This window comes from Brachyhypopomus gauderio, chromosome 10 (assembly GCF_052324685.1).
Source record: "Brachyhypopomus gauderio isolate BG-103 chromosome 10, BGAUD_0.2, whole genome shotgun sequence".
In the NCBI taxonomy this organism is placed as follows: Eukaryota; Metazoa; Chordata; class Actinopteri; order Gymnotiformes; family Hypopomidae; genus Brachyhypopomus; species Brachyhypopomus gauderio.
This window is the reverse complement of record NC_135220.1, coordinates 8,944,721-8,964,807: the sequence shown is the minus strand read 5'-3', so window position 1 is coordinate 8,964,807 and position 20,087 is coordinate 8,944,721. Positions and strand designations below refer to the sequence as shown.

The following is a 20,087-nucleotide window of genomic DNA, read 5'->3' as shown; positions in this document are numbered from 1 at the left end:
GAGAAAACTCATTTCAGCCGCTTATATTCGTGATCTCCTTCTTTCGGTCACTATCCAGAGCTCATGACCATAGGTAAGAGTCAGAAAGTAGATTGACCAGTAAATCGATAGCTTTGCCTTTTGGCTCACCTCCGCCTGTCAGTCTCCCATTCCATCCTTCCTTTACTTGTGAACAAGAACCCGAGATACTTGAACTTGTCCACTTGAGGCAAGGACTCGCTCCCAGCCCAGAGAGGGCACACCCCCCTAGAGGAATCCCAGAGGAACACGGTTGAATGCCTTCTCCAAATCCACAAAACACATGTGGACTGGTTGAGTGAACTCCCATGCACCCGAGGGGTAAAAACTCACAAGGGTAAAAAGCTGGTCCAGTGTTCCACGAGTAGGACGGAACCCACATTGTTCTTCCTGTAACTGAGATTTGAATATCGACTGGACTCTCTTCTCCAGAACCCCTGCATAAACTGAGGCTGAGGAGTGTGATCCCCCGATAGTTGGAGCAGCTCCCCGCATCACGGCCATCCCGAAGCACTCACTCACTCACTCACTCACTCACTCACTCCAGTTACGGTTTTTAAGTGTGCCAACTGGCAGGCGAAGGAAACTCAGAGTTGTCTCGGTCGTGCAGGTGCAGGACCTCCCTTTGTGAGCTGGAGGAATACACAGCACTGAATGACAGGACCTGCAGAGCTTTTAAAGGAGAGAATAAATCAGGAACAGGTGTGTAGCAGAGAGAGTGTCAGTAGGCAGGTGACTGAATGAGGGAGTGTGCGAGAGGTGGATTGTTGGGTCATGGGTGTCTCCCCTGAACCCCAAGACGGGCCTACCGTGACACTATCTACCTTCCAACAGGAGATTTGACAATAGTTTAACAAGGAATAGCACACAGATGTATTCCTGATGGCATCGAGAAATCTTGGAGCCAGAGGAGGGAGATCCTGTCTGAGAGGGGCACAAACTTCAGATAGAAAGCTGTAGAACCCCTAGTAGCTTTGACCTCACCAGACGACTCACCTCTCCAACCAACCTTATGACTTAACAGACGTAATTCATCTCTCTTTGGTCATCCAAGGGAGTGAGTCATAAAATCTGATGAAGCAGTTGTGTAAGCGGAACTAGAGAATCAGACTGATTGAGTCTGTACTACACACAGTGATAATGGAGTTTGAGGGCATCATTGTCCTTATCATTACCCTCCACCTTACTGAACAGCAACAATCGTTTAGGTTGAGGGTAATGAGGAAGATAATTATGAGGTTGGCATTCCGTTATTAGGTGTTTTTTGGCTGGCCGTCTAACGTTTTCGTGTAGTCAGTGTGTTAGTGTCTCTGGTTTTAGGTCTTGCACTGTAGTCAAAACAGAGTGGATGCCGCATGCTGTTGTCAGTGATGATGATCTGTGTCTTGGTCTTGTTTAGATGAGTTTATATTTATTACTGAAAACTTTAGTGCTCATAAACAGGTGTTGCCACACATGGTTGTTGTGTCTGTGAACATATCCTGTTGTGATTGCAGTCTTTAATTCTTGGACAATTTGTAATATTTAAGATTTTAAAATGTGCTTTATTTAAAATGTTTTAAATGCACACATTTGAAAAAAAGTCCAAATGAAGCGGATTACAGTAAAATTGAACTGACATAAGAAAACAACAGATGTTACTGTATAATGTCTGTTATGTCTGTTGTTTGCTGTGAGAGAGTAAAATATTACATGTAATACTGTTTCTGTATTGCCATCAACTGTAAATTTTTTCACAGTGATTGACTATGTTCATCTCAAATAAAGAATCTGTGCTAGGGTTTGAAAGAATGAACAAGGTTTGCTGTGTTTTAACAAAGTTGGTGTATATAGAGGAAACTTGTGCCTTTGAACAGGATATTTGTATGAGTATAAATGTATAAATGTGTTGCTGTGTTTAGAGTTTTGAAAATGTATCTCAAGTATTGGGAAATGCATGTTAGCAGTCATAAAAAACTGTAAAATGATCAGATGCAAATAAAAACATTCCATTTATTGGTTATAAACCAACCATCCATAAATAATCAAATGTGTTACTGAAAAATAAATTTAAAATGTTTTTAAAACACATTTAAATTAAAGATGAAACACTCAAAAAGCTTTGAACCACCCTATATTATTATTGATATTGTATATTATTATATACATTTCATTTTTTGCTATATCTGTAATTCAGTAGTACACAGACAGGAACATTTAGCATGGCAGGAAGTAGTTGTTATTAAGCGTACGTAAGACCTTCTTGCTTGAGGAGCTGAACTGAAATATGCGTGTTCCACTGACGAGGTAGGTATAACCTGTAACACACAGTTTACATGTAGGGTTATCACACAGCTACTTAGTCCTAGGATGGTTTGACTGTCTTAATTATTAAAGGTGTTTATATTACGTACCCCTGTACTGGAAAGCTGCAGTAATTTTTCCATTGATTCCTGGGAATCCCTTTTTCACCAATTTAGGGTAACCCTTGTCCATCACCTTCCTGCTTTCATCATAACTGCAAAGTAATTACATTTGTTAGCTGTATGCAGAGAAAAATTCTGGTAATTAAAGAAAAACAATGTCATTTATGTCCTACCTGTAGTAATAGTTGTCAGTAAAGAACAGGGTCTTTCCAGTGTCCGGGTCATAAAGGGCAGCGCTGATTTTCTTCACTGTGGAGGGAAGCCCCATGCTGCTGAGGGGTTTTGGGTATCCTGGCACAGTGGCAGTAGCCCTGAAAGCCCAGACTTTCTCACCTGAGGATCATGACAAGGTTGGATGTTTATCTCACACTGCATTGTTAATGGAAACATTATATTTTATATTTTTGAAGGTTATTTACTATTTACCTTTGAAGAAGAATATTTTGTCTTGTGCTGTATTCTCATAAGCGGCATCAATATTATCTTTAACATCTGGCCAGAAGCTCTGGATCGGATTTTGTTTAGTTTCGTTGTTTGCAAAAATACGCCAGAAAATGCTGAATAACAGAAGATCAATCAGATGGTCAGATGATCAATCAGATGGCCAATGCCAATTTATTATACCTCAGATTTAACTAATTCAGCTACATCGTTTCATCCATTTGTACCTGTTCTTGAAGAAGAATGTCTCTCCTCGCAGTGTTGTAACAGCATCCAGGACTAGACCGCGGTTACAGGCATTAGGGGTGACTCCAGGTGTGGGGCGAGGCTTCTCAGGATCCACTTTTAAGTTTGGACCTGTGGTTTAATTGTCAGAAAACTGTTAAAATTATTAAAATTGGTTGATGGACTGTAAATGAACCGACTACAGAATTTTTCATTGTTCACTTAAATTTCACTTCATATTGTGCTTACCATAAAGAGACTGAATTCCATTGACATCATCTTTGGGCAGAACAAATGAGTTTGGATCCCTATAGATGTACATTGGGTACATGAGCGCACCCGGGTCACTGGAGTGGGACAGACCCAGTGAGTGGCCAAACTCGTGAGCAGCAACCAGGAACAGAATGTAACCTGAAAAGAATAAATGATCAGCCTATCAGAGTTTATATGATTTTCATAGTTTTCTAGGTTCAGTGGTGATTTGCAAGCCTCACCATTAGTTGAACGGAAGGTGAAATGTTCGTCCTCATCAAAGTGTGCGTCTCCTCCAATGCCAGCAGAGGGAGCAAAAGCATGAGCCAGTGTGCCACCAGGTCCATCAAAGGGGTAGAAATCACCATGGGCTACAAATAAGGAAGGAAGACTTCATAATCTAGACAGTTTACTTTTTTTGTCATTTTTGTCTAATGGCACAATCTAGTCATATAAGAAAAGATTCAGTTCACTGAAATGGAGCCAGAATTGCCTGTCTAATAACACCCAGCAGTTCTGCAAATCTAAAGGAATGTGCCACATCGAAGTATCAGGTAGGAGACAAATGCTGCCACTACTTCTCAGATGAGTAAAAATGTAGAAAATCAGGGTGTCTGTTAAATTCAACCAGAAACAGCTCTAGGTATATATTCTACCTGATCTCCCAGCAATCATGAAATGAGAATTGTTTATACTTAAAATTTAATTTTCTTATAATTGACTGTAAAATTGTACATATAACTTTCCCATTGTTGCAATGTGAACTTACATCCTCTACCGAAGGAGATCATGATGTCTGCTGTGCCACTGTAGATGCGGGTGAACTTCAGAGGAGTAACATGGGCCCAGACCTGCAGCGCTCTCTGGATGGAATCATCCACTTCAGCCTGAGTCATGTCAGGAGTGTAGTTCTCAATCCTGTGGGAATTACAGAATGTGTTAAAGGTTTTACAGGCTTGTGGCAGTGCAGTTAATAGACTATGTCTCCAGCAGCGGCTCCTGTTTGTACCTGTATGTTAGGTCGTTGGTCTTCCACTTGAGACCCTCACCAAAAGTAGAATACTGAGCAACATCTGGAACTCCACAGCGAGGTTTCTGCATCACGTTTAATGTCTCTGAGTCCATAGTTCCTGTCACTGTAAGTCCAAAGAACTTCTGCATATCTGCTATTTTGAGACTCATCTGATTAAACCTCCCTTTGGAAGAAGGTCCAGTTTGCTCGGTCAGGTTGTAGAATTTCTTTAAATAATTCTACACAAAACAATGAAATACATGTTAACATGAATAGTTTCTAACATTGTGAATAGTAACAGCAATTATTACATCCTTTTCCTGAGTATCAACTAATAATGAACACATAAATTTTACATCACCTCTACAAAGGCATCTTCGTTCTCAGTTTGCCGTGTTATTGGACCTGAATGAACGGTTATCATCAGGCCCATGAGGATGCAGAACTTGTAGTGAGTCTTCATGTTGCCTCGTCCTCAGGGATCCACTTTAGCTTGGAGGGTTCAGAGGGCTTAAATACCCCTCACACAGACATGGTAAGCAGCAGTCTTTGTCATCTTTCTCTGTCAGTCATGGAACATCATTATTTCTGGGTATGGTTTCACCCACACGATGTCAAGGAAATGTCGTCATGGTTCATGTCTGGATAAATTCTTGTCTTAATTTCCTCATTTTCAATCTGTACTTTTTGAAGATCATTGCTTAGTAAATAAGAAGAAAAATGTAATGATCATAGCGTACATTTGACATTTTGATTTGTTTTAAATCATGAAATAATCACTATGAAAAATATAGGAAATCTTCCAATATAAATACAAAGACAAATAAATGCATGAATAAGATAAATATCAAATTGAAAAGAATTATTTTCCTTCAGTGTATTTACTTAATTTTCATGAAGAATGTATGTTTTTCTCATTGTATCATGTGGAAATCCCACACTTGTCTACACATGCCACATCCGCAACTTTATGGATGACTCACTCACACACACACACACACACACACACACACACACACACACACACGTTTTGGATGAGTCCAGAATCAGCCATGCAAGCAAAGACCTCACACACTGTTGTTTTACACAACACCATATATGGATTGCATCAGTGTTTTTTGTTACAGAAAAAAAGTGCATGAAGTGTCATGAGTGTAATGATTGGCTTTAATGGTGAATGTGTGAACTGGATTAATATCATCATTGTCTGTCTGAGCATGTAATGTCATATATGGTCATTTATGGGTGTGGGGGGGCACTGTTACAGCCACCGTGTCCTGACAAATGGCAGAACGATAAGATGACTAAAACAGGGACAGTGACTAAGACATGGATCACAACATAGAGAGAGAGAGTAGCAGTGATGGATCAGGACAGAGAAAGAGAGAGAGGAGGAGTGATCGATCAGGACAGAGAGAGAGAGAGAGAGAGAGAGAGAGAGAGAGAGAGAGAGAGAGAGAGAGAGAGAGAGAGAGAGAGAGAGAGGAGTGATAGACAGAGTTAGGAGGTGTGGGTGATGGGGTGGGGGTATTGCTGTACTAGAATGTTGTACAGTGTTATTTTATATTCATTGGCCTCTATGCAAATTCACTCCCTAAGACACATACAGTATGTGAATGTAACAATTTATCAAACTAAAAGAGGGATTAGGAAATTCGCCCTCATGGTTGTGAGTTAAGGCACCATCATTATTTTAGACAGGAAACAATGAAATTAGGGACTTTTTAGAACAATTTTAATGCCAGATTCTTTGATATGAAATATATTATTGTCACAGTGGGCCCTTTGTTTTCTGTCACTGTTTAACCTGACAGTCCCAGTTCAGCAGCACTGGCCGAGTTGCTTCTCACCTGGCCTCTTCACTCACAGGCTGCTTCTCACCTAGCCTCTTCACTCACAGGCTGCTACTCACCTGGCCTCTTCACTCACAGGCTGCTACTCACCTGGCCTCTTCACTCACAGGCTGCTACTCACCTGGCCTCTTCATTCACAGGCTGCTTCTCACCTGGCCTCTTCATTCACAGGCTGCTACTCACCTGGCCTCTTCACTCACAGGCTGCTACTCACCTGGCCTCTTCATTCACAGGCTGCTTCTCACCTGGCCTCTTCATTCACAGGCTGCTACTCACCTGGCCTCTTCACTCACAGGCTGCTACTCACCTGGCCTCTTCATTCACAGGCTACTACTCACCTGGCCTCTTCACTCACAGGCTGCTACTCACCTGGCCTCTTCACTCACAGGCTGCTACTCACCTGGCCTCTTCACTCACAGGCTGCTTCTCACCTGGCCTCTTCACTCACAGGCTGCTTCTCACCTGGCCTCTTCATTCATAGGCTGCTACTCACCTGGCCTCTTCACTCACAGGCTGCTACTCACCTGGCCTCTTCACTCACAGGCTGCTTCTCACCTGGCCTCTTCACTCACAGGCTGCTACTCACCTGGCCTCTTCATTCACAGGCTGCTTCTCACCTGGCCTCTTCATTCACAGGCTGCTACTCACCTGGCCTCTTCACTCACAGGCTGCTTCTCACCTGGCCTCTTCACTCACAGGCTGCTTCTCACCTGGCCTCTTCATTCACAGGCTGCTTCTCACCTGGCCTCTTCACTCACAGGCTGCTTCTCACCTGGCCTCTTCACTCACAGGCTGCTACTCACCTGGCCTCTTCATTCACAGGCTGCTTCTCACCTGGCCTCTTCATTCACAGGCTGCTACTCACCTGGCCTCTTCACTCACAGGCTGCTACTCACCTGGCCTCTTCATTCACAGGCTACTACTCACCTGGCCTCTTCACTCACAGGCTGCTACTCACCAGGCCTCTTCACTCACAGGCTGCTACTCACCTGGCCTCTTCACTCACAGGCTGCTTCTCACCTGGCCTCTTCACTCACAGGCTGCTTCTCACCTGGCCTCTTCATTCATAGGCTGCTTCTCACCTGGCCTCTTCATTCACAGGCTGCTTCTCACCTGGCCTCTTCATTCACAGGCTGCTTCTCACCTGGCCTCTTCACTCACAGGCTGCTTCTCACCTGGCCTCTTCACTCACAGGCTGCTTCTCACCTGGCCTCTTCATTCACAGGCTGCTTCTCATCTGGCCTCTTCACTCACAGCGTTTGCCTTCGTTATTGTTTGTGGTTGCTACAGGATGTTTCTGAGTTTGTTAGCTAGCACCTACTGATCTTTGTTCTAAGGTGTTTTCATAATGGACATTAAAGCTGTGCTGCTGCCTTCACCTCCTGCACCTCCATCCTCCCGTTACAGTCATATAATATTAATTTACCTATCATAAAAGGCTTTCACAGCAATGTATGGTATAATGTTACAGTAAATAATTGTAAAATTGCAACTTTTTGAGTTTTCACTGTGAAACTGAACTAGATTTGCTCTACACATTAGAGACCTAAAACCGTTAGCAGGTAGCTGCTAGTTTATATTTTGTCTTAAAGTTTGTGCTTTTGCAGTATTTTGCAATAACTAAACTATTCTGTATCCTATGTTTTATGGTGCAGTAAAATACAGGAAATGTTTCTTTTATTCATCAAATAGAAGGAGATTGATATCTGGATGTGCAATTGCAAATATATCTAACCAAAATATTGCTTGTTTGCAAGAAGTTACTTCATAGCCACTGCTATCAAAATAGAAATTATATGCCTTCTGTGTTTTCTGCTTATGATAATTTTAATAAACAAAAAAACCTAACTCTATAAACATATAATTAATAATATTAAAATATTTGTGTTCAAAGAGTCGAGCCTGTCCACATAAATGAGTTGATAATGCAAGAGTCATGGTATAGGGATAACAGGATATTAAAGCCTTATTTATAGAGCCTAACTGATGGAACGTTACTTTCAGTACTTAAGTACATTTGAAGGCCAATACTTTTGTACTTTAACTCACTTAAAGTCTAATGGGCGTACTTCTACTTGTACTTGTTTTACCTTGGGTATCTGTACTTTTACTTAAGTATATGGTTTGTGTACTTCGTCCACCACTGCATATTAGCACTCGCAACACCTTGCACATGCTCTGACTTTGTCCTTTGCTGTGAGGTTTAGCCCCGCCCCCTCCTGTCAGACTTGTCTCCTGTTTAGCCCTTGCTCTGTTTTGGGCTCTGTTATAGAGGTCTGCACTCCCGCGGTAATCCCGCGGGTCCCGCGGGACCCGACAGAATATCTTGCGGCGCGGGACAGAATTTAATTGTTATTGGCGGGAGCGGGAGTTGAATTAGTCCAGGCGATGCGGGAGCGGGACCACATATACATGTAGAAAAATCCCGCAAATTAATAATTAAAATGTTGTCTGAGTGTGTGTGCATGAATGTGTGTGTGCTTGTGTGCCCAGTGGTGGATGGTGCTCTGCCACTAGGGTCTGTCCTCTCTCCCCTTCCTGCACCCCATTCAGTCCCCCAGAGGGCTGTGGATCCCGGTAGAGAGTACGCTGTGCGCAATTGGCTGCCGCTTCTCGCCGGTGTGTCATTGGTTGTCTGTATCTAGATAAGGCGCTATATAAACTGAAACATTCATTCATTCATTCAATAGTCTAGAAAATTGTAATAATAACAACGCAATGATTTCCATGCATAAGGAACAGGACGAAAACAACTAATCATTCAGTAAGTAAGCAATAAACTAATTCAAAATATTGGCTAAGCAACTGATCACGTGAACATGAAGTGTGTCATTTTGTCATTTTGATACAGAAATGGCAGAGACTGTAGACCAGGGGTCGGCAACCTTTGAGACATGGAGTGCCAACTTTAACATGTCCAGTCAATGAGTGTGCCACTATGGCGGCGAGTTTAAATTGTTGACCGAGGAGGGGGGGAGGTGTAAATCGACACTAAAAGTATTATATCGCGATCGATCGCCAAGTTTAAACGCCTCCGCCGTTCGCGCGAGTTGTGCGTGCGGAGTGCGGCTACGGTCACTCGCGAAAGTATAATCCATTAATATAATAATTTGTATTAAAATATATATTTTTGCTGATGCTGGTCCAGCGTGTCGCGTGCCAGTGACTATGCCTCGGTGTGCCAATGGTGGCACGCGTGCCATAGGTTGCCGACCCCTGCTGTAGACGGTCAACCAGTTTCAGCTGTGGAAAATTCTATTATAACAGGCGAATACACCACAATTAAGCCAACTACAGGAAAGTCTGATGTATGGAAGTCATATTCCATTGTAATTAATGGAGATGGAAATCGGCTTGTTGTGATACATGTCAGAAAGTGTTGGTGTACGTCACCTAACGGGATGTGTTTGGACTGTGATAAGAAATGGGACAGCGCGATCAATCGCTATATTGCTGTTTTAATAAATACATAAGAAAATTTCAAGTACTAAATCTAATTAATTCAATTCATATTAGGATTGCGGGCGGGGGCGACAGAAATGTGTACGTGGTGGGCGGGTGCGGGATTAAAACAAGCGATTTTTTGGCCGGTGCGGGCGGGAGCGGGATTAAAACAAGCAGGTGCGGGCGGGAGCGGGTCTAAAACAAGCGGGAGCGGGCAGGAGCAGGATGAAAAAAAGCAGTCCCGCGCAGACCTCTACTCTGTTACTCCACCCCTTTGTCATTGAAATAACCTGTTTCTAGTTTGTTTGATCATTTAGTATATATTTCAGTTTCAATGTAGGGTTGCGAGTCAGATTATTGTTTTCTGTTGTGTCTTTGTCCTTCCTAGTTGGTTTTCTGAAATTTCCGTTATTCAGTTTTTTCAGTTATTTCAGTTTTTCTTTTGGTTTCGGTTTGTGTCTGTAATCATGTGTTTTGTTTACTCTCTCTGTTAGTCTGTCTTGTCTCTTGGTTATGTCTCGTCGTGATCGTGCCCTCCGTGTCATCACGATCAATTTAAAAGACATTGACAATACTGACAGTAATTGACAGTAGTCTTCTCTAACAACCAAACCTGGGGCCTCATGTACGAACGGTGCATACGCACAAAAACATTGCTTCACGCAAGCGGTCAGATGTAGGGGAGAGTGGGGACAGTTGCAACACTTTATGTATTTCCTTCAGTATCTCAGAGACCATTTGCAATAGAAAGACAATTTTTTAATACATTAAACCCACATCTGTCACAATTTCAACAAGTGAAATAGCTTAGCACAGTGGTGCTCAAACTGTGGTACGCGTACCACTGGTGGTACGCAGAGCACCCCGCGGTGGTACGCCAGATGAGCTCGGAAAATAAAAGATGCTTTGAGTTTAGACACGATGCAAACAGATTAGACACTATGAGACAAATTCTGTTCATAAAATTATTTACTTTTCTACCATGTTTTTTTGTTCACCCAGAAGAGATGTTCAAAAGCGGCTGCAATCTTGCAGAAAGAAGGAGGGTCCAACTGAACATGTGCAGTATGACTGTCAACACTCTAGGTTGTTTCTGATTTGATAAATCTGCAGTGTTGCAACTGCCACACATTGCAACTGTCCCCACACTATGGAGATAAATCTGTAGCAAAACTTGAGAGCGTGAAGGACCCGATTTGAGAACTTGTAAAACCAATTCTGTACGTGTATTTTTAATTTGAGAACTTGTAAACTAAAATTTGCACTTGTATTTTTGATGCGAGAACCTGTAAACTAAAAGTTTTGCTACAGAATTATCTCCATACCACTCTCCCCTACTAAATGTGATTTGAACGTGAGAAAGTGCGTACACCCACGACACTTTCAATTCAGGCGTACGCATGTTTCTAATGTGTTTTTGTCAATTAGCGACACTTGGAGGTGATGCATTGAAATTACAACTATTAAGATACCATTCATGCACACATTGTAATAAAGCCTGTTTTGTGTAAAATAAAGTAAATTAGTCAGAAAATTAATCAGTAAATTAATCAGACAATTCCATTGCCTTACTGAAATAATCATTTCTACTTAGCCTAGATTATATAAACATGCATTAAATGTTGCGCTGGAGTTCTTGGGAGATGGAAGATATTGCTAATGGCCGAATTCGCCGAGAGCGCGTTTTCCATGACCATTATAATTTTTTTGGCCCATGATGATGACTGGCTTATAAGACGTTTCAGATTTCCAAGAACTGTCCTCTTGCGCTGAGTTGGGTCCAGTTTTGGAGAGAGAAACGCGAGGAGTCGCACATTGCCAGTTCCTTTACAGGTGCTGACAACGCTCGGCTTCCTGGCAACTGGCTCGTTTCAAAGAGAACTGGCAGACCGGTCCGGGAGATCCCAGTCATCTTTGAGCCGGGCCATGCCAGCTATTTTGGATGGGATCATCTGCATGTCAGCTATTTAGCCTATATAAAGTTCCCATATGAAGCGGTTGACCAGGCAAACATTAAAACGCAATTTGCAGCGATACCCGGTTTCCCTAATGTAATCAGAGCGATCGACTGCACACACATTTCTATAAAGGCATCATCTGAGGAGAAATTTGCTTATGTGAATAGAAAGCACTTTAATTCCATAAACGTGCAAATAATATGTGATGCAAAAATGTGCCTAGTGGCACATTGGCCTGGATCAACCCAATGATTCATACATCCAGCATGGTTGGGATAAGATTACAAGTTAGCAGAGTGCGTGATGGGTGGTTTCTTGGTAAGCATCAAATTTAAAGCATGGGTAATTTAAAACATGGGTAATTGTTCAATTACTTAGGAAACAGCGGCTAGGCGCTTAAGATGTGGCTGATGACCCTTTGTAATTCACAGACTGACCGGAAGCGGAGATACAATTCTCACCCATCCCCACACCCGGTCAGTCGTGGAGAGGGGGATTGGGCAGCTGGAAAGCCGGTGGCACTGCCTGGACAGGACTGGGGGATGCTCGTGTATCGGCCAGAGAAGGTGTGTCGTATTGTGAGGGCATGTGGGGTCCTGCGCAGACTAACCCAGGTGCCATACAAGCAAGGCAACAAATCATAGCTAAAATATAAAAAGGTAAGTGACAGCATTCAATTTTTAACCAATTCTTTTATTGAGAATTTATTTTATTTATTTTTAGGTGAACTATATTATTCTGCCAGTGTGCATTGTTCTGACCCCACAACATTTAAAACTTCACACACGCTGTCCCACTCAGAACTTTTGCGCTTTGCCGTAATGCCACAACGTGCCAAACAAACATTTTTTCCATGCCTCTACCTCATTCAGGAGCGTCTCCACTTTCACCAAATGTTTTTTTTTTTAAATGCGTACGCCATTTTCTGGATTTGTACATACGGCAATTTTTAGTAAGAAATCCACGCTTTGTACATGAGGCCCCAGCTCCCTATTGTAAATGTGTAGTATTTTGTCAATTGCGATTTTTACACCCCAATCAAAATTTGTCCTCCGCTTTTAACCCATCTGTGCAGTCAGAACACACACACACACACTAGTGATTACTAGGGGGCTGTGGATCACACGTGCCCAGAGCTGTGGGCAGCCCTAGCCCGGCGCCCGGGGAGCAGTTGGGGTTAGGTGCCTTGCTCAAGGGCACCTCAGTCATGGCCTCAGGTCTGGGAATTGAACCCACGACCCTCCGGTCACAAGACCAGTTCCCTAACCACCAGGCCATGACTGCCCAAAAAAATTGCACAGTGTCCTTTGTCCTCAGCCAGTGTTTTAGTGATATAATGAATAATATAAGTTAAATTATATTTTATAATCATTGTTTGCAGGCAAAGCTCCATAGTTTTGAATAACAAGCATTTTTGGTGTCAGAAACAGCACATATGCAAGGTTTGGTTATTTATTTTGCAGTAACCCTCTGTACAGTTGATTACTTAGAACATGAGAAAGCTAGTTTAGAGTCAAAACACAATACAGCTTGCTGATCCCAAGAGAATGTTTAGTAATTTCAACCAGTGATATAAACATTATTGTATTTATAATTAATTTTGCATGATGAATACATTAATTGTATAATCGGAGGTAGTTATTTGTAATCCAACCTGCAAAAAACATTGCAGGTTGCAAGAAACAAAACAAAACAAAAAAACAGTTTACAAATGATGACACATTTAAAAATAAATAGTATTAATAAATATAATTAATGCTATACTTTCTCAGTGACATACACATAGGAACATTTAGCATGGCAGGAAGTAGTTGTTATTAAGCGTACGTAAGACCTTCTTGCTTGAGGAGCTGAATTCAAACATGTGTGTTCCACTGAAGAGGTAGGTATTACCTGTAACACACAGTTTACATGTAGGGTTATCACACAGCTACTTAGTCCTAGGATGGTTTGACTGTCTTAAACATTAAAGGTGTTTATATTACGTACCCCTGTACTGGAAAGCTGCAGTAATTTTTCCAGTGATTCCTGGGAATCCCTTTTTCACCAGTTTAGGGTAACCCTTGTCCATCACCTTCCTGCTTTCATCATAACTGCAAAGTAATTACATTTGTTAGCTGTATGCAGAGAAATAATTCTGGTAATTAAAGAAAAACAATGTCATTTATGTCCTACCTGTAGTAATAGTTGTCAGTAAAGAACAGGGTCTTTCCAGTGTCCGGGTCATAAAGGGCTGCGCTGATTTTCTTCACTGTGGAGGGAAGCCCCATGCTGCTGAGGCTCTTGGGATACCCCTGCACAACGTCATAACCGTAGAGAGCCCAGACCTTCTGATCTGAGGATCATGAAATCAAGATTGGATGTTTATCTCACAGTGCAGGATGACTGGTGTTACTGGAAATGTTTATTGTACATTATTGTTTACCTTTGAAGAGGAACAGTTGGTCTTGTGCCGTGTTCTCATAAGCAGCATCAATATTCTCTGGAACATCAGGCCAAAAACTCTGAATCAGATGTTGTTCAGCTTTGTTGTTTGTTGAAACACGCCAGAAGAGGCTGAACAACAGAATTCAGTGTTAGATGGTCAATCCCTTTGAATTACATCTCATACACAATTAAGGTAATTCAGCAAAGCCTCTTTGTCCAATTCTACCTATTCTTGAAGAAGATCCTCTCTCCTCGCAGTGTAGTAACAGCATCCAGGACAAGATTAGGTTTGCAGGCGTCAGGAGTAACAGAAGGGTCAGGCTTGTTCCGGATCACTTTAGTGTTTGAACCTAATCAGATATGACAAGTTCAAAGATATGTTCAAATAATTTAATACCCTGTAACAGAAACCAATGCAGGATTTTTCATTGTTCACTTAAATTCCACTTCATATTGTGCTTACCATAAAGGGACTGAATTCCATTGACATCATCTTTGGGCAGAACAAATGAATTTGGATCCCTATAGATGTACATTGGGTACATGAGCGCACCCAGGTCACTGGAGTGGGACAGACCCAGTGAGTGGCCAAACTCGTGAGCAGCAACCAGGAACAGAATGTAACCTGAAAAGAATAAATGTTCAGCCTATCAGAGTTTATATGATTTTCATAGTTTTCTTGGTTCAGTGGTGATTTGCAAGCCTCACCATTAGTTGAACGGAAGGTGAAATGTTCGTCCTCATCAAAGTGTGCGTCTCCTCCAATGCCAGCAGAGGGAGCAAAAGCATGAGCCAGTGTGCCACCAGGTCCATCAAAGGGGTAGAAATCACCATGGGCTACAAATAAGGAAGGGAAGTCTGAAGTCTTAATATTGGAAGACTTCATAATCTAGACAGTTTACTTTGTTTCTCCAGTCACTTGTATAATTTCCCAGTCCTACTCTTCAATTCTCTACTGGAATACTTTACAAACATCTTCATTGAGACTTAATATATTTAATAATCCTTAATCTGAATAGAATTAGAATTAACTTGAATGGTTTGCAAATGGTTCTATACTCACAGTGGTTGCTTTAGGTGTGGATTTAATTAAATGTAAAATTGTACATTTAACCTTCCTTAACCATGCAATGTTACTATTGGTGTGAACTTACATCCTCTACCGAAGGAGATCATGATGTCGGCTGTGCCACTGTAGAGGCGGGTGAACCTCAAAGGAGTAACATGGGCCCAGACCTGCAGTGCTTTCTGGATGGAATCATCCACTTCAGCCTCAGTCATGTCAGGAGTGTAGTTCTCAATCCTGTGGGAATTAGAGAGTGTGTTAAAGGTTTTACAGGCTTGTGGCAGTGCAGTTAATAGACTATGTCTCCAGCAGCGGCTCCTGTTTGTACCTGTATGTTAGGTCGTTGGTCTTCCACTTGAGACCCTCACCAAAAGTAGAATACTGAGCAACATCTGGAACTCCACAGCGAGGTTTCTGCATCACGTTTAACGTCTCTGAGTCCATAGTTCCTGTCACTGTAAGTCCAAAGAACTTCTGCATATCTGCTATTTTGAGACTCATCTGACTAAACCTCCCTTTGGAAGAAGGTCCAGTTTGCTCGGTCAGGTTGTAGAATTTCTTCAAATAATTCTACACAAAACAATGAAATAAATGTTAACATGAATAGTTTCTAACATTGTGAATAGTAACAGCAATTATTACATCCTTTTTTCTTTTCCTTATAAATTTTACATCACCTCTACAAAGGCATCTTCGTTCTCAGTTTGCCGTGTTATTGGACCTGACTGAATGGTTATCATCAGGCCCATGAGGATGCAGAACTTGTAGTGAGTCTTCATGTTGCCTCGTCCTCAGGGATCTACACCTGCTTGGATTGCACTCGGATAGATGGATCTTAAATACACCTCAGTACAAGTTGAGCAACAGAGTTAGTCATTGTCTTTGGCAGTCGGGAAACACAACAATTGATGGGCATGGTTACACCCACACAGTGATGGATAAGGAAATGTTCCCATGAATGTGTTCCTTTTTTGGAATAAGATCTAATTGAGTTGACATTTTGAAATGTACGCACACACATATACATGTGCCTGATTGCTTAAAAGAAAATTGTGGTTAAGAACTTTTCATTGTTGTGTACATGTAATGTAGACTGATATGGAGATGGACAACTACACTGAGAAGAGAGAGATGTATTTATCAGACTACAGGAACAAAGAAAAACAAAACCAGAATGCATGATAAAAAAAACAGAAACCTAAACACAAAAACAAAAGGAAACTAGGAGTACGAAACGGAAATACACCTGATATCAGTCTATAAACACGACACAAGGAACACAACAGAGGCTAGAACAATTATCGCGACAGAGGCTAGAACAATGAAGAAGACACAGGAACAAGGAACTAATCCAGTAAAGAAGGCAAAACAGACACAAGATCAGTTACCCAGGGAATCATGACATTAGCAGAGAAGCATGACAGTTCAGGTTTATTTGCTGTGATTTATGTTAATTGCTTCATTTTCAGCACTGCACTTTAAATTTTTTATTTACTAATGAAATAAATGAAGTTTCTTTAATTAAATTGTAAGGTATATCTGGAGTATGTCTACAATTTGTAGAATTTTATAATTTTTCAATTGAATCAACTGATGAAACACTGAATTAAAATATTTCAAAATATATAAGCAAGTTTATAAAAGATATCTAACATTAAGAGTAATGGCATAAAATAGAAACGTCAGAGCTGTGTTGTCCTGTGTTATAGCAGGTCTAGCATAGAGAATATGTCTTATAGAAAGTGTGATGCTCCCATTGTAACATGGAAACCCCTACAGACGTGTTCACACATGTCAGGACAGCGTAAGGATATGAGTCACTGAGTCCTGCTGGTGTTTTACATAACACCATACCTGGAATGTTTCTTACACAACATAAAGACGTGGTAAAGCATTTGTCATTATGGTTGTGTTGCTTTGCTGTTTGGATTTTACGAACTGAGAGACGTCATAGAGACTTTCACATTTCCGCCTCAGCACATCACCCATGAGTTAGTCTGGATGTGAAACGTGACACCCTGCACAATTTCTGAATGAAACCTCACTTTTGTTTACCCACAAGATAACAAAACTGCTTCTAACTGCTTCTAACTGCATCTAGAAGCAGTTACTGGCATTGAGGATTCATGCAGAAAACACAGAAGCATATGGCAGCTCAGAGGGACATGGGTTGATTTTTAGTTGTTGTTCCCTTCTCTTTATACCAATAACATGTATGTTATTGGTATAAAGAAAAGAGAACGTGAGTTACAGTAAACAAAACCACGATGTGAAAATACTGAGATAAGGTGGATCCAAGTGCCAGCTCGCACAACGAGTAACCACAATATACGCTGAAAAGCAAGAGACGCAGGCAGACACAGGGAAACGGGAAAAACTCCAACTTAAATTACGTGGAATAAATACAACGAGTAAGAAAAGAAATACTGTCACAAACGTGCGGGAGAAATAAAGATGCAAACTGAAAAGACACAGAAGAACTCAATCCATAAAAAATAGTAGTGGGACTTTAACGCGTTAATTTCGATTAATTAATTACAGGGAAAATAACGAACTAAAAACACGCATTTTAACGCATTTAACCCATGAGACACTTTTGCACCATGGAATGTTTCTCAGTGCACGAGTTCCAGGCATACAGATAATATGGACGCACAATAAGATGAGCATGATGGAGATGACTGAAGGTGGTGGATGGGAATTTTAAATTTAATCCAGGTGGAAGTACAAACAAAAATAATGTTATTTGCACTTTATGTAGGAAGGAGTTCGCTTATCACAGGAGCACTTCCACCCTTCGTTACCACCTCAACGCAAAACATGTTGGGGCTAACGCACAAGTCAGTAATGATAACTTAGCTGCTAAATGTATTCCTAGTAGTGTCGCCAGTCAACACTCGACCACATGTCGGGGTTCAAATTTAGAAACAAAATGTCAAAGTCCACGTCAAATTGACCAATTCAGTGGCGAGATGGATTGCTGTGAACTGTAGACCACTCTCTGTTGTCGAAGGCTTAATTAAGATGCGGCAAGTATAATCCAGGCTTTACAAGAAGTGCTACATATTGTGTCAGCTGATGCAAGTTACGAACTGCTGTCCAGAAAGAAAATGTCGAAGAAAATCCAGCAGCTGTATGATGAGGAAAGGGAAGTAAAACAGGTTATTGTGAAGAGCGCCACTAATGTGGCTTTGACTGGGGATCACTGGACCTCTGTTAGCAACAAGAATTATCTTGGTGTGACAGCTCATAGTATAGATCAGGGATGGGCAACTGGCGGCCCGCAAATAGATCGATAATAATTTAATAATTAAAAGAAAAAAAACAATAGAGCAGGACTTTTCTGTTCTTGTCACGTAGGGCTACGCCCCCCTCTCCTGTGTCGATGTTGTTCCTTGCCCGGTTATCCCGCTCTGCGTGTCTGTTGCCCTGGTTTCCCTCTGTCTGCCACGCCTGTGTCGTCATTGTGTTCAGCTATGTCTAGTTTAGTCCTGTGTACTTGTATCTCTGTGTTTCGCCCGTTGTCGGTTATTTGTGGTTTGTTCAGTTTTGTGGATTATCTCTGTCATCTCTGTTCTGGTATTTTCCGTCTCCATTGTGTTTCTCCGTTGTGAATGGCTCTCCTGTTACGACTCCTGCCTGTCCTGTTGACCACTTGGACAGCTCTCCCGTTTTGACCCGTGCCTGTACAAACGACTTCGCCTATGGAATTCCCCTTATTAAATCTCGCTCTTCTCAGCGTTTGTGTCCGCCTCCTCGCTCCGAAGCGCGCTACGCGTTACAGTTCTTTGATATGAAGGAGTTCAAATTCCTTTTTGCACTTTTATATTAAGCAAATGTTTTGTCTTTGTTACTTATTAAGTTAATGCATTTATAGGCAGAAAATAGATGTATGTTGATGCAATAAACATACAGATCTGAATTCATTTAAAATGTGTTCATATTGAGAATAATTTGAGTGTCTTTCATAAGTATGTGGTCATGTGGCCCTCCAATAATAGTGCTGAAAAAATTTTGGCCCTCTTTATCATGGACGTTGCCCATCCTTGGTATAGATGATGAGTGGAAGATCCAGTCATTTGATTTGAGCATGCAGAAGACCACTTCTAGGCACTATGGAGATGTCTGTGGCAGAGGCCAGGGAAATTAAAGAAAGTCTACCATCTAAAATGATATTAAAAAACATCTGATTTACTTCAGTTCTTCTTATTCTTCCAATATCCTGAGCAAAACAAATTTTTGGTCAATTTCCAGTGTTCTGAAAACTGTTTGCTCTGTTTTCTGCACTCATCTATTGGACTGTGTAGAAGACTGGTGGAAAAATAAACAAGATGTTGAGGTTTATGATTATGTTCATTGATTCATTCATCATTCAAAATTAAATTAGGCCAGAACCCAAAACCGTTCCTTGGGGCCATATCCCACCCTGTCCACGAGGTACTGGTCATGCCCACGGACCCGGCGGATATCACTTATGTAAGTCGCTTTGGATAAAAGCATCTGCTAAATGCAGAAAATGTAAATGTAAAATGTAAGTAGGTGACAGACGGTGTAAGTTGGGGCCCCATGGATAATACGGGGAGCAGGAAGATCCGAGATGTGAGACGTGAAACAGCAAATGAAACCTGAGCGACAGAGGAAGCGCACTGGATTAATGTGCTGTATAATTTTGATCGGCACCAGGTAGCGAGTATCACCACGAACCGGTAGATCCTTGGCCGACAGCCAGACCCGTTGGAGGAGGTGTTAGATGAGGCCAGGCAACTAAGGGTTTGCTCCAGGTCCTGGTTAACATTCTCCATTTGGCCAATAGTCTGGGGGTGGAACCCAGAGGACAGGCTGACCTTAGTCCCAGAGATCCCAGTAAAGCACCCCAGAAACGGCTGGTGAATTACGGACCTCTATCGGAAACCACGTCTAGAGGGAACAACATGGCGCAGAAATAGGGACGCAGTCTCACTGGCGCAGGGGAGTTTGGGTAATGCC

General features: G+C 41.7%; 2 protein-coding genes across 2 annotated transcripts; both read right to left on the bottom strand.

The window, feature by feature from the left end:
* Positions 1-1,622: 1,622 nt before the first annotated feature.
* LOC143525384 (collagenase 3-like) lies at positions 1,623-4,922 on the bottom strand. Its single transcript, XM_077019254.1, has 10 exons — positions 4,715-4,922; positions 4,351-4,592; positions 4,111-4,259; positions 3,584-3,712; positions 3,339-3,500; positions 3,092-3,221; positions 2,850-2,980; positions 2,597-2,756; positions 2,412-2,515; positions 1,623-2,315 (listed from the first exon to the last, which is right to left on the bottom strand). Exons 1-10 carry the CDS (start codon positions 4,814-4,816, stop codon positions 2,215-2,217), a joined length of 1,410 nt encoding a protein of 469 aa, XP_076875369.1. The 5' UTR covers positions 4,817-4,922; the 3' UTR covers positions 1,623-2,214.
* An 8,120-nt stretch (positions 4,923-13,042) lies between these two features.
* On the bottom strand, positions 13,043-15,915 carry LOC143525385 (collagenase 3-like). Its single transcript, XM_077019255.1, has 10 exons — positions 15,779-15,915; positions 15,430-15,671; positions 15,190-15,338; positions 14,744-14,872; positions 14,499-14,660; positions 14,262-14,385; positions 14,034-14,164; positions 13,784-13,943; positions 13,598-13,701; positions 13,043-13,501 (listed from the first exon to the last, which is right to left on the bottom strand). The coding sequence occupies exons 1-10, from the start codon at positions 15,878-15,880 to the stop codon at positions 13,401-13,403; spliced, it is 1,404 nt and encodes a 467-aa protein (XP_076875370.1). The 5' UTR covers positions 15,881-15,915; the 3' UTR covers positions 13,043-13,400.
* Positions 15,916-20,087: the final 4,172 nt, after the last annotated feature.